Source organism: Pezoporus flaviventris, unplaced genomic scaffold (assembly GCF_033815535.1).
Source record: "Pezoporus flaviventris isolate CSIRO_AGI_PZ_B2104156 unplaced genomic scaffold, CSIRO_AGI_Pfla_v1 ptg000027l, whole genome shotgun sequence".
Taxonomy (NCBI): Eukaryota; Metazoa; Chordata; class Aves; order Psittaciformes; family Psittacidae; genus Pezoporus; species Pezoporus flaviventris.
In genome coordinates this window covers 3,599,196-3,613,666 of record NW_026892575.1, presented here as the reverse complement: position 1 = coordinate 3,613,666, position 14,471 = coordinate 3,599,196, and the positions used below count along the sequence as shown (strand labels likewise).

Sequence of the window (14,471 nt, the reverse complement as noted above, 5' to 3'; positions counted from 1 at the left end):
GACTGCAGGTGATCCTCAAGTGCTGTGATAGGTGCAGAAGGACAGGATTAAGTCGTCCTAAGACCTCACTGTGCCTCCCCCCAGGCTGAGTGGCTTTGCCAATGCTAACAAACTGCCGGGGGAGCCACGCTTGGCTGTTGTTCTTTTCGTGAACCCCAGCCCTGAGAAGCAATTTGTTTCCAAATGAAAGGCAGGCAGTTGTTTTCCTTCCTCCTTGCTGTATTGTCTTCTCTCCTTGCTTTTTTCGCAGCCACGATCTAGTCTCTGTGCATTTCCCTGCACAGGACATGCCTCTCATGGGCAAAGAACAAGACCAAGAACTAGATTTCAGTGTAAAAGAGAATATAAAATCCTACAGTAGTGGCTGTGCAATCTGGCATGTATAAAGACTGATGCAGTGGGGGTTTGGCAATATTCGGTGGTGCCTCTCTTTACTTCTTTGCAGTTAATTGCAGTGAAAGAAGCTGTTATAACCAGGATCCTTTATGTGTTTGAGCTTCACCTTCTAAATATTTTATAGTGATTGAAGCTACTGTAATTTTCCTCCTTCCAGAGGTCTCAGGAGTATAGTTCGTGCAACTCCACACCGAAAAATGTGATGACATGAAGCATTTATTTTGCATTCTTGTGGTGGCACATCCAGTGCGATGATACATATTTTTAGGGAAGAGGCCCAGCTGGGAATTAAAGATGTTGGAGTATTCAAAGCCCCCATAAATGCAAAAGGTAGGACATCTAATGAATTATCAGATCTGCTAAAATCAAAAAGTTTATTAAACCATAAAGCTTAGGTGCTTAATGATATGTTAGGTCTCCAGTGTGCTGGGTACTGTATGCGGATAGCAAAAGGCTGGTTTAGGCCCCAGTGTTTTTTGTAACTCTGCTTAAATTTTTAAATGACGTCACTTTGCAGCCTTGTTTCATGCTTGCTTCCTCTGAATACTCTTGAATGAAGACCCCCAGGACACAGGAGTAACGTGCAGGAGTATTTGTCCCCAGGATTTTGCACAGTTGATCAGACGTGAAAGGGAGACGCTGCAGTGACTCATCTGACCTTGCAGACCCAAGGCTAAGAGTGACAGTGATCTCTCGCTAAGGTCCCCATCAGAAGAATGCAAAAGCATTCCAGAAGCTTTCCTCAACAATTCTGGATATTGACCAGCATTTTTTCTCACCAGTGTTATCTATAATGGACAGAGAAAGCAAAAGACTAATTGGCTAAATTATTAGCCAATAGTGAACTGCCTGTGAAAACTCTTTAAGTTATACTTACATAAACCCACTGCAGGAATGGTACTGCTAAAGAAGGCTGTGATGGGTTTCATTTATTTATTTATTTATTTAATGAGAACAGATTTCAATGCTAGACATAGAAATAATTCCTATAGCAGAACTGCACTACATTAAGCTAAGAAGATTCTGGCAATATTGAAAGATTTGTTGGCATTTAATTGGAAGCTTGTTGTTGAGTTGCAAGTCTGTCTTCCTTGTAATTAAAAAATAACTTTTTGCCCTCAAAAACTTAGTGTCCAAATTTAAGATGGGATAGATGGGTGCAGATGGTAGCTGTAGTGTGCTACCAGCCCTAATTGGGAAAATTCATTTAGGTATCACAGCAGATGAGGGTATTTGGGAGGGATTTGAAAGAAGATAATGAGGTAAATATCTTTGCAGTTCCTTCTCAACGCCACACTACCATAATTAGGAAGGGCCTTGCAGGAGAAGGCACGTAAGAAGCAGCAGGCAATAAGCAGAGGGCATGCTGGTAGCTGATAGCGGGGTTTGAGCTCTATCACAAATTCTTACATGTGACTGCAGTGGGATGTGAGCTTCCAGCCCTGGCCAGGAATGTATCCAGTGGTACTGACAGCAGGAGGGGAAAGAACATAATAAATGCTGGCTTATACGAACCAAACCACTCATAGACATCTGAAGTACTGTCATGGAATATGTTTAATAGAGAAGTAGTAGTGCAAGAGTTTGGGTTTTGGTGGGGATTTTGGAAAGACTGCTCCAGTGCCTGATCTTCTATTGAAAGCAAAGTTTCTTGTTTGCTGTCTGGAGGCAGCAGCTGAGCATGATGGGTCTCTGGGGGGGCAGCGGTGCTGGACGGAAGTGGCCTGCCAGGGCTGCTCTGGGATTTGTTTTCTTTTGATTATGGGAAAAATAACCCAAGATATTTCTGTGCATGCAGAGCATTCTTAATGACTGAAAAATCTCCTGTCAAGTAGGGGCAAGGGGAAAGTGCCATATTGGAGGACGACACAAATATGTGTTTGGATTCCATTTAAAAACACAAACAAACGTATTTTTAGTGAATTCCAGAAGCTTCTAAAAAAAAAAACCCACCAAGAAACAAAGAAACCCCAAACTAGAAGAAAGAGTTTCACAGCTAAACCTGAATTTGCTGTGGTGGAACTCAGTGGAGTTCAGTGCAGCTCCCAGCAGCAGGCTCAAGAGGAGGGTCTCCTCCATGGCGTCTCAGGTATTAGTTACAGGTATTATCCAGGTAAGAAACATGGCAGAGGTGGTGTCGGGCCTCTTTGCATTACTTATACAAAACAGGGAGTGTGAATGAGGCTTTGTGCCAGTCTCCCTTAGAATAGCCATTTTGGCAGAGGAGGACAGGAACTGATGGCGCTGCTCTTGCCCTGTTAATGCTTGCTCACTGTGTACACCAGGAAGCACTGGGGAAGATGGAGTATACACCTCAAGGGTTTCTGTTTTGCAGTAACTTTGACATTTCCACTGGAAAAGGAAAAGGGTGACATTCCCATGTCCTTCAAAGTCAGGGCATTGGCACCATGTGGGAAGCTGAGTGGTGGCCATCTGCTCCTTCAACCAAGCCATTGACTGGTCACCTCCATCTCTCTCACCTTTTGGCCTTGTTTACTTTAGTCCAACATGCTGCAACTGTGTCTTTCTCATCTGAGACCCAAACACAACAAAGGCCAGGAGGGTGCCTCTTGCTGTTCTCGCAAGCCTGTGCTCTATTGCAGCAGGCTGCGGGGCAGCACGTAGAAACAGCCACCCAAAGCAGTGCAGGAGTTTGATCCCCATCCTTTGCCGAAGCCCTGCTCCAGCTTGTGCCCCTCCACAGCTGCAGTGGGCAGAGCTCATGGGTCCTGTTTCTGCTGCCTGTCCTTGAGCATGTATCTGCAACTTGAACAGGGAGAATTCCCTCCCTGGTAAAATGGGATAATTAGTAAACTTCAGCTGGAGAGGGAGTGAGGATTAATATACACTGCCAGATAGCGAGAGGAAATGTGCGTATGTATGTGCAAGCATTGTTACCACCTTCTTCCAAAGAATAATATTAGGATATATTTAAAATAATCTGTAAACCTTTGCCAGCGAACCTTCTGTGGCCTGGTTCTGTCTAAAATGAAATCTTTGCACAAACCAGCTATTCAGCCCACTTACACTTCTATATGTGGATTTATTATTAATGTATATTGTGTGCAGTATAGACAGCAAGTTCATCTGTGAGGGTTTGTTTTCATTTTGAGTTGGGAGTAGTGTTAGGACAAGCAAAACCTTTGCCATTTCTACGGGCAGACACAAAGGATAGCATTCAGTGATAGTAAAGCTGCAGAGATTGTGGATGAAGAGACTACTCTTACACCACAGCAAGAGCTAGTGGCTTGCTTTGCTGCTCCTCTGCAAACAGGGATGGCAGCTGGCAGGTTATGTACAGTTCTACTCACCTCTTCACTCCTGTTCAATACAGAAGCATTGCTGAGTCTCTGCAGCATCGTCTTTACAACGCTGCTTCCTTTTGGGCTGTGTGATTATACACAAGGCTGCAATTGAAGATCGGCTCAAAGAAAACATCAGACTTCGGTACCTCGGGTGCAAATAAAGCCATAGAATTTTTGAAAAGTGATCTGAAAATTACTGATTGCTGTGCAGTAGGTGCCGAGCTTCAGACTATCTTTTGGCTCATCAGCAAAGGAGAGGATTTCACCTTTGAAGATGTTATAATTAGTGGGAAAAAAAAAAAAAAAGAAAGAAGAAAAGAAATCTAATTTGAAGGTCAGCTATGTCATGGAATCCAGCTGCTTTAGCAAAGCATCGTCCGGTGGCTGCCAGAGCCATTGATTTAGCAGATTTTCTGCAGCATGTTGCAGCTTACAAAGAAACATTTAAAGAAATCTTTATTTGATCTTCTTTTTTGATTCCATTTGGAAGATGAAATGACAAGTTCTTTAAGGAGTTCTGCTTCATTTCAGAAGCATTCGTGGACTCTTACATACAGAAATGTTAGTTGTTTTTTTCCCCATTCTGGTGGGACTTCTAAAAAATAATTAGCAAATTACACATTGACTGGAAGTGAATTTATTAATTTTTTTTTTTTTCTGGCTTTAAAAAAAACATGGTTTTGGTCCAGAGCTTGGAAAATGTGCTGTTAGCAAGAGAGCAGCCAGCAGCTGATGCAAGGCAAGTAAGTTATTTAAAAAGGTTGCAAACATATTTTTTATTTAATTAGAGAATGAAATAATGTTTATAACCAACTAAAGGCAGATCTTACTGCAGCTGAATGTCTGTTATTTTTACCATTAAGTGTGGTATATTGGGGTGATAAAAGAATAATGAGCTATATAAACTGTAGGTATAGCTTTTATGGGTTGGGAATGTAGGTAGCAAATGATCTATTCCAAATGATAAAGCATTGCTAGAAGCAATAGTGTGTATAAAGTGGCCAAAGTGTTTGCTGGACCAAGACTTGCTATTTTGATAAGAGGAATCCATGTGTGACAGAGTGACCACTGGCAAGCAGCCAGGTCAAGAGCCCTGTGCCAGGCAGCGTGTTGTCTTCCTCTTCTTCCTTGCTTCGAAGTGGAAGGGGATAAAGTTCCTAATAAGGAATGGAAAAGTGAATGTTGCATCAAGCTGTGATGATTTTTTTCTTTTCTATTCTTTTTCTGATGTAGGAGGAAAAGGGCCAAATCCAAAGTAAGCCCAGGTGTGGAGGAGTGCCACCACAATCCTCTTGGACAACACTCAGCAGTTTCTGGTGTCCTTTTTTACTTCAGCACTTTAAAGACGATCTGTGGAAAAAAAATCTGGGAGCCATGTCCACTAATAGCAGTAAGTACAGTTTAAACATGTGGCTTGCAGGTATTGAAGATAAGTTTTGTTGCTCTCTCCCCAGCGTTGCACCCTGCCACACATGCCAGATTCATTTTTTGCCTACTCTATTGCTGTATCCATCCTTACACACAGCGTGTGACTTTTGCAAACTACAGGTAAAGGCACTTTGGTGAGACCAGAGTCACACAATAGCTGCCCTTCCCAGAACAAAATTTACTGCTGCTTTATTTCCCCTCTGGTAAGCTTGTCACATTTGGCTCATGAAGCTTTCAGCTGCAGAACTTATGTGATAAGAGACACAGCTTGACAATAATTTTCTGCCCTATTCTAATGCCCTGTCTTACAGAAGGTATGAGACACTCACACTTAGCATGAACCACCTTAGCTTCCTTGGTTTTCTTCTGAACCTTGTTTTTTTTTTCTGAACAAGACCCAGTTACACCAGTTGAGAACTGAGCATGTCACTGTTCCCTTACTATGCCTGGAAGCACCAAGGGGTGCCTGTGCCTCACCAGAGCAGCCAGTAATTAACTGATCAGTTGGCATTAACATTCCTGCAATAGTTTAAATGTGCCAAATTTTTAATGAACAGTCCATTTTGGACAGTCCGTTTAAGCACTTGAATTACCGTAACTAACCAATGCAGTACTTGTTCTCCGAGGTGATGACTTCCCAGATGTGCACATACAAATATGGGGTTTTGTGGATTTTTTTCAGCCATGAGACAAACCTTTAAGAATTTGTTGTTAAATTTATTGCTGGATAGATACTTATCACTACTGGAAAATCAGCTCTCCATATGGTTTCTTTCTTTTTGTACAGTTTGTACTTCTCCTTTGCTGGTTATGTGAGTATGGTGATTTATGTTATCTATCTAACGCAGTGTATTTTCTTCTGATGAGACAAAAACTGCCAGAACAGGAAAAATGCAAGTATGTGCTCTTAAACAATATGGTATCTTCTTTTTGTTGTCCTAGTGTTAAGTGAAGAGATGGTGAGAACTGCACTGAGCACTAGGATAGGATCTTAAATTTGAACAGTAAGAAAATATTTTTTGTTTTCTGCAGTTTTACCCAAAATTGTGGTTAAGTCCATAGCTTTTGAAATACGTAATTCAACTGGTGATGAGCGCTATAGCGATGACTGAGGCGTGACCTGCAATTTATTCCAGAAACCATGCCCTCTGCCTCATGTGTGACACTTTTATGTCTAGCTTAGGCATCCAGAGACGACTGATGTGTCCTACCCAACGTCCAAGTTGTGCAGACCCCGGGAACATCTGGTAAGGTGAAGCCTCACAAAGCCCTCCTGAATAATCTGCATGCCAGATTTAGCAACCATTCGTCATGCAACAGCTTCCAGTTACACACTTCCCTGTGGCTCAGATGCCATGCCAGGGAGTCCTACAACACTGTGGACTTCTGTGGTGCTCCCCTCTGGGAGCTACGTCCTGACTCACAGCCTTCCTGCAGTGAATGTACGTTCATTTTCCAGTATGTGTTTCCTGCAAGGAGGCCCATTAGGGGCAGTTAATATATTTAAATACTCTGTTCTTTTCTACCAGGCTTGTTATGGGTTGGTATAAATTCTTAGTACATTATGTCCTAGATTCTACTGGCTACATTTGTGTCACCTTTGTGGTAAGGAACTGTGAAAATGCTTTCAGCTGGCCAGCCTTAGTCATCCTGTCCCCTCTCCCCTCCCCCAGCTTTTTTTTTAATTCAAGGGTATGAATTGTTTTGAATGAATTTTTTAAAAAATTAGCACAGTGAGAAAATAGCATGTGTGTGAAGGCCCTACAGAACTGCATACATCTGTTCTGAGGCACAGACTGAGCCCCTGACACAACTGTGGTGTTCATAACTCCTTCTGTTCTGACTGTGCAAAAGACAAATTTGCCAAAATAGCCACTGTGTAAAAACGCCTGAAAGTTCCATTTCCAAATGTGAAGGCAGTTGTACTTTGCAAAGCCAGGGTGAGAGTGCTGCAGAGCAGGCCCTCCTCCGCTAAAGTAACAGCTTTTGAGTATCTGGACTCTGCGAGTCACTGGAGGAAAAAGCATCCCCAAGCGTGGTAAACTGACCAGCTTAATGGAAAGAAAACCCACTAAACATGAGGAAACCAGGAAGAAACTGGTTATTGTACTCTTTATGTGGGCATTCACTTCTGACCATAGTTGGAGACAAGATACCAACGCTGATGAACCTTTTCCTTGACAGATAAGAGCTGCTCTTGCAGGACCACTGTGCAGAACGTAAATGTAATCCATCTGCGCCATGAAGGTGGAGACGAGAAAGAGGCGAGGCTTTTCATAAAGGTAAGATATATATAAAAAACCATCTTTTTGATCCTATGAGAGCTCTGGCTGAATTACTGTGACTTAGCAAGAATATTGATAAAATTGCCCCCATCCCCCCACCCCGTCCCCTCAGCGTCTGAGTGCTTTATTCAAGTTCATAGCCCAGACAACACTCCTCTTCTGGAACACTCCAAAAAATGATGTGAGCCTTGAGAGGGAAGTGTTCCTCAATACTGACTGTCCCACATGCAAACTAGCCAGACTGGTTAAAGCTTAATTAGAAATTGCCAGAGTGGCTAAATTATTTTCTAAGTGCAGCTGCAAAATGTTAGCTGTGGGGATATTTTAGACATTAATTAGTAACACTTCCACTGGAGGACCAGAATCTTTCATGAATGCAGCTGTGATCAATTAGTATCAGTTAGGCATTTCTGTAGGCAATACAGGGGGTCTCCTGAAAATTGTTTTAGTACCCACCTAGATTAAAAAAAAACCCAAACCAATTTATATGCAACAAACTACTACAAAATCAAAGATCACTACAAAGTGTCTTTATTGAAAAAAAGCAGATTATAGCATCTAAGGTTAAATGAAACTTCTGACTTTAATATTAAATAACTTAGAATGATAGGAAGTAGCTTCTTCTTTAGATAAATAAATCTACATTTCCCAATTTTTTTCTTCAACAATCAAGGGAATCAAACACTGAAACACAAAACCACAAGTAATTCTAAAGACTAAGACAGAAGCACAATGAAAGGTTTTACAAGGATATATATATACAAAAATAGTTAAACTAATGTATATTTTCAGCATGTAAACTAGTTACATGATATACAAACTGGGAATTTATATATTTCCTACAAAATAAAAATCAATGTTGGTCCAAGTTCTTGGAAGAAAACTATATTCTTTTAAAGAAAATGAAAATATTTCTTAAATGAAAACTTAATTTAAGTCAAATTATATACTCTAGTTACGGCATTAGTTACAGGATGAATCACAAACTTTTAAACTTTTCTTGAAACACAAGAAAGCAGCTTTTGTCCCCTTTAGAGCTTTGGTTTACTTTACTATTCTGGAATTTCTGGTCTTAAAGAGCTCCTCTAACCATGTTTTTCTTTTGAAGCTCCACCTTACAAAATACATACACACACGTGCACACAAATTAAAGGAAAAGGAAAGAAACCCAAACAAACCCTCTTTGAAAGCTCAATTATCTAAGTGCATTCTTGTTTTGTTTCACCTTATTATTTTGGTTCTTTCTTTGGAATGCGTCCTCCAGTGCATGAGGGACTCTTGAATTGCCTACAACAGCTTTGTGCTGTAGAGACTTTTTAACATTCATTACCAGAATGGAAAGGTGTTGTCCTGATGCAAATGAGAACAAGTTGTTATTGTTTTAACTTTATGGAAATAGTCTGAAAAGTACAGCAAAGGCTTCTGAAGAACAATCACATCATAAAATGAACTACAGAAAGTTTACAGCTGTGTTGAACTGATTTAACATAAGAATACTCTGTAAGAAAGTCATTAAGAGAAGTTTTTACATCTACATAAATCCCCAGACAAGAGGTAAAATGTGCAGAAACTATCACTAGCACAAAAAAAAGAGTACAGCACATCATTGCTTTTATTTTTCTCTTTGATTGAAAAAAACCTAAAAAACCCAACTGGCAATTTTCACTCAAGCTTGTTTTTATACTAGAAGTTGGGAAAGCAAAGCTGTACTTTGTTATACAGTAATGGAACGCACTTGTCTATAGAAAATACTGGAATAAGAACTGCTGCTTTCTGGTTTTAAATAAATTGCTTACTCTATATTGAAGTATTGATACTTAATACAACTGAGAACTAGAAGAGACTGACAAATTAACATGTGAAATGAAATAAAATATTATTCTGTTCTACTGTACGATTGCTTTCAAAAAAGAAGAAAAGGTATGGTATGTACATGTTAGCTAGTGTGCTGTCCCTTGAAAACTATGTTGCAGTGGAAACTTAAACTTGCCACTTAATTTGGGTCCCTTAATATATGTTGTAAAGACAAGCAAGTGAAAATGCTTCAAAGCTAAATGTGGTCCAAAGCAGCTTCCTTACATGGAAAAAGTATTACACTGCAGCTGATGCTAAAAACTGTTTCCTGAAGCTCTGGTATCTTCCATGTTTGTAATAATCTTAAAGAACTTAAATAGTAATACACTCCAATTTAAGGCATTTTTTCTCCTTTTTCTAGCATTTGCTGTTTGGGCAAGAGGCACACATGTACTTCCACTTCCTGCTGAGGCTGGGCTGGTGATTATGAACACACGAGGTAACATTTGCAAATGCAGAAAAAAGTGTGCATGCACCCAATGTCCTCTCTTTTGCAGGCCTCTTAAGCCATACGGTAGAAAAGAGGCACTAGTTGCACTGTAGTTACTAGAAAACATGTCTGTCACATTAAATATGCTAATTATAAACTGATATGTATTAATTAGAAAATGACTTTTTAAAAGAGCATCTGACTTGCCAAGGAGCATTCAGTAGGACAGGTTAATCTAGGCCAATGAAAGTTTGGCAAAAGTTCAGAAAACATACCTTTTGTTCCTTGCTAACAGAAAAAAACAAAGTTCGCAGGAACTGTCCCTGCCCCTCCCTTTCCCCCTTAAGGAAATTCCAGACTATCAAAAAGTTCTGCTAAGGGAGTTAATTATTCCACTTAGGAATTAGTGTCCATTGGACGTTCTTTGCATTTTTTGAGAGGGGCTTTCAGAAAGTCAACGGAGCATAAGGAACTAAACAGCAATGGTGTTGCCAAATAAGTCATTTTACCAGTCTGCATGCTGACTTTAACATGGGATCATTTCTGAATGAATCCATCAAAATCTCAATGTTTTGAGAACTGGCATGGAAATGTCCCAGTTTACAGATGGGGAGAATCTGGTCTGGTATTTCCACTTCCTCTGGAGCAGACTAATTTTATTTTACTGTAATTTTTGGTACAGTTGAAGACAGCAATGATGGATTTATTTAAAATTTGAATTCAGGAAGGCTGGATTAATTCTCATGAGAATGCAGGGAATTTTTTTAAACATACAGATGTGTGATTTGCATGTAAATCATCAACACATGGTACAAAACAAACCATAAAAAAGATTCATCTAACTTCCTATATGGAAGACATATATTTCCCCAGAGCTCTGAGGTTACTGTAAAAGCTTATGCAAAACATGAAAGTGTGTACATTCTATGTACATCTAATACTTGTTGCAAAATACCAATGTTTAAATGGTCTCTCTGAATTATTTTTCTGCTAAACTGGACTTTGTTTTCCAATTAAGATAATCACCATAATCAGTTCAAAAGTACATCTAGAAAAGAACACAAAGCTGAAAATACAAAAAACACTGTCCCCTCTTTTTTTAATAATGTATCAACATACAATCATAAAGCAGTTGGTAAAAAATGGAGTCTTGTATAAAACAAGTAGCATAAATACAAGTGTACCTTTGCATAGAAAGGGGCAGCTAACCCTATTAAACAAAAAACAGCTTTGAAAGATGAATTCCTTATTAAGTGCCAAATCATCAAGCTGATACGAATGCATTTTGAAACCATGCCTACAGCTGTACACAGCAAGCAATTACAGAGTTCTGTAACTTTCTTCAACTGTTATGACCTTGCATGTACCAATCTTTTGGATATAATCCTCTGTAACGTAGTTTTTGAGAGATGCTTGCTATGTTTCTTCAACACTTCTTTGGATGACTGTGGAACCTTGTAGGACGGAAAGCTGGCCTGATTCTACTTTAGAGAATGCTATTATTTAACCCCTACTGAAAACTGTCCTTACTAAAAACACTTGTTTACTTCCTGATATCTACTTTTGAGAATCTAAGTTTTAAAAAATGTGAGCCTGTGTTCTCCAAGACCAGAATTCAACAAAGCTAGCTAAAATACTAGTATCTATCTTACCAAGTTTGCTGCAATATGATAAGGTGCTAACTTTTGGAAAGTACTTCAACACTCCTTACTTGGATGAAATCCCCACTGGAATAAAGTGAATAGGGAGTGCAGAGCAGCCCTTTGTACCATTGCTTTTAGAAATGCTGCCATTTACATTTACAGTTTAGTGCTGAATTATTTGTTCAAGTAGATGGTGTCTCAGTGAAAGCATCTAGATAAAAGAATGCATATGTACAAGATCAGAAAAGGACCCCTCACCTCTGATTTAAAAAATAAATAGCTGGTTTGACGGTTATTACTGGAATCTCATCTTTAAAGGAAAGGGAAGGAAAGTAATTTTTAGATATTTGTCTTCTCTTTCAAACAGCTTATTGGTAATGGAAATGTCTTTCAGAGTTCTGTGACATGCATCGGATAGCTCGGAGGTGGATGTGATGGCAGTTTAATATTAAGGCGCCTGATATGACAGCCATGGCAGAGCAAGTGGCCCTCTAATGGGTAACAACGATGGCCTTCCTCATCATTGAGCTGCAAGCCGCAATCCTAGAAGAAACATATACATCTCATGTTACTGAGTGATTCACGTGTCATCGCACAACAATGTTGATCTACCCAGCCTCTGAAGCCAGCAACCTCAAGAATTTTCTGCAGGTGGACTGTGACTATCTCATATTAAGCAAAATGACATTGCTGAAATCAAACGGGACAGTCTATAATAGTATGCAGCATTTTTTTTGCTGTTGTTTTCCATTCTGGTCTCTTATCTAAAAAATGTTGATGCAAATCAAACTAAAAAAAAAACCCCAACCCAAACCAGGCCAAGGACTGACCCTGACACATACAATCTGGAAGAGGTTAGGAATGAGAAGGAGCCAACTCTACAACAGGCAGCAAGAAATGGGGGAGCACAAGTGGACAAAATGGGTGAAAAAGCAGTGGAGGAACAGAGATAAAAAGAAGAATAACAAACAATGATCCTGCCGGCTGTTATGCATGCTGCAATAGAGACAATCCTGGTTTTCAGTTGTCCTCATTATTATTTGGGCATATAGGTCATTTTAGTATTGAAAACTGATGCAAAGTTTTTAATTGGACACATGCAGTTTTAGAATGGGGGCCTACTGATCTATAACCCTACTTAAACTTCTCAGCATAACTTAAGTGATTACACATGAAAGAGATCGTAGAGAAAAGCAGCAAGGTTTCATCACTGCCCACTGACCTTTGCAAGGCCACCAGTAATGATGACTTTAACAGTATTTCAGAAGTGGCTGGTCAGAGACTGCAGAAGTCTCCATGTGAATACCTCAACATACTGGCACTACCTTTTCTAGCATGATTCCAGGACAGCAGTGACCCAGAATGTAGTTTGAGAGCCTGATTTGAGACCATGAGGCAGTAACTTACCCGTGTTAACACACAGCTAACCCCTGACTTCTGTACATAAATGCAATCTGCCATTTTGGGCAGATGTGCAGGCAGCTTGATTTGCCTCAAACTGGAAGGAGAATGGGTAAATGAATAATGAAACAGAACAGAAAATAAACCCCCATTGGGACATTCTAACATAAAGTCAATAGCCTGAGAGAGAAGGGGAGGGAGCTGTCATTTTAGGTGAAGCCTGCACAAAGCACTAGATGGGGGAAGAAGGAGGAGGTAAGTACAGCTCTCCAAAATAGTGCAATTTCCTGTGCCAATTTCTTGTTAAAATTTAATAGAAAAAAGGATGAAGTACCAGGTATCTCTGTTGGAAGGAGAGAGCCAAGTGGAAGGGGTCTTCCTTACACCTATGTTCATATACTTTTCAAGATACTCCAAATTCTGTTATTTTCTCCCTCAATCAGAAGTCTCTTTGTAAAACTTTTTTTTGGTGCAAAAATGCATGGAAGATAATATTGCTGCATTTCTGCCTCTGGTGCTAAGACAGGTAGGATCTGTGTCGATCTTTTGGGTTGATTCCAAATTAAACAGTTTGTTTCCCTCCTCATGCCTCTGGATGCACAGCTAGGACTGAACTCAGCTCTTCTCTCCAAAGCAAGAGCACTAATCCCACAACCTAATCTGCCCCAGCAGAAGTCTAAATTTTCTGCACAAAAAAGAAACTACTGCCCAAAAAGCAATACAGTGCTATCCCTATTATTTTCTACTAAACCAAAACATGGTACTGGGGATGGCAGCACCACTTGCAGAACAGCTAGCACTCATGCCTCCCTCCAGGAGCCACAGGGCAGAGCCCTACCTGCCCAAGTGCACCCTGGGGTGCGAGTCAGGCACCTACCAAGAGGCTGCTAGGTATCAGCAAAGCCTTGCCGTGGGTTGGGCCAAACGCTTACCTCGCAGTGATAGCACTCCACATGGTAGTCTTTGTCCATTGACACCACCCGAATGGTCTCCTCAGAGCCCTATTGCAGAAGCAGAAAGAAGGTAAGAGGGGGCTTGTAAGTGGTGTTTCCTCCATCTTCTCCCAGTGCCCAATCTTTTGCTTTGCAGAGCTGCGTCCCTGGGGGATCCCTCCTCCTTTGCAGAGCAGGGCTCTGTGACCACTGGAGGTCTTGTCCCTGGTGCACCCCTGGTTTTCATGTAAGGAGCAGCATGCGTGTCTGACATATCTAAGCTGTAGAAGTCATTTGGGAAGTGTAGCCAATACTTTATCCTCAAGGGAGAAACTAGTCTTGAAATTAAATAATTTTCCAAGGGCACTCAGGTTCTGAATGAATTACCAGCCAAAACCTATGATATGCTGACTAGGTAACTTTTCTTTGTGGACATCCTGGCCTGAGTTTTCCAGGACTTGTATTCCCCTCAAACCATCTGCTGCACAGCTATTTTGCACATGCACATGTCACTGTATGTACCCCACAGGGAGCTACATACCAGTCCAGCAGGTAATTATGTGCATCAGCCAAAACCTCAGCATGAGAGTGGATATGGTGGAGTTGTGTAATTCCTGGCTGAGCCACAGGCCCTGCAAAGCAGCCTATACCCTTCTTGTAACCTCACAGACTCCCTGATCTGCTCTGAAGCCAGAGCTCATTAAATCTCTTGCCTTTCATTGTTTCCAGTTCTAGGTGTGGTTTAAAGCATCAGATATGACGTAGACTATGTCTGAGAGAAGCTACGGGCAAGTTAG

At 40.6% G+C, this 14,471-nt stretch overlaps 1 protein-coding gene across 2 annotated transcripts in view; it reads right to left on the bottom strand.

Annotated features, from left to right (window-relative positions):
* Positions 1-10,771: 10,771 nt before the first annotated feature.
* LOC133271967 (Wilms tumor protein 1-interacting protein homolog) overlaps positions 10,772-14,471 on the bottom strand; it is a 78,869-nt gene continuing 75,169 nt past the window's right edge. For both annotated transcript variants that reach the window (XM_061458510.1, XM_061458511.1), the window contains 2 exons: positions 13,675-13,743; positions 10,772-11,884 (listed from right to left, as the gene is read on the bottom strand). In XM_061458510.1, the coding sequence (XP_061314494.1) occupies positions 11,732-11,884; positions 13,675-13,743 (222 nt within the window). In that variant the 3' untranslated portion in view covers positions 10,772-11,731. The remainder of the gene's footprint in view (positions 11,885-13,674; positions 13,744-14,471) is intronic.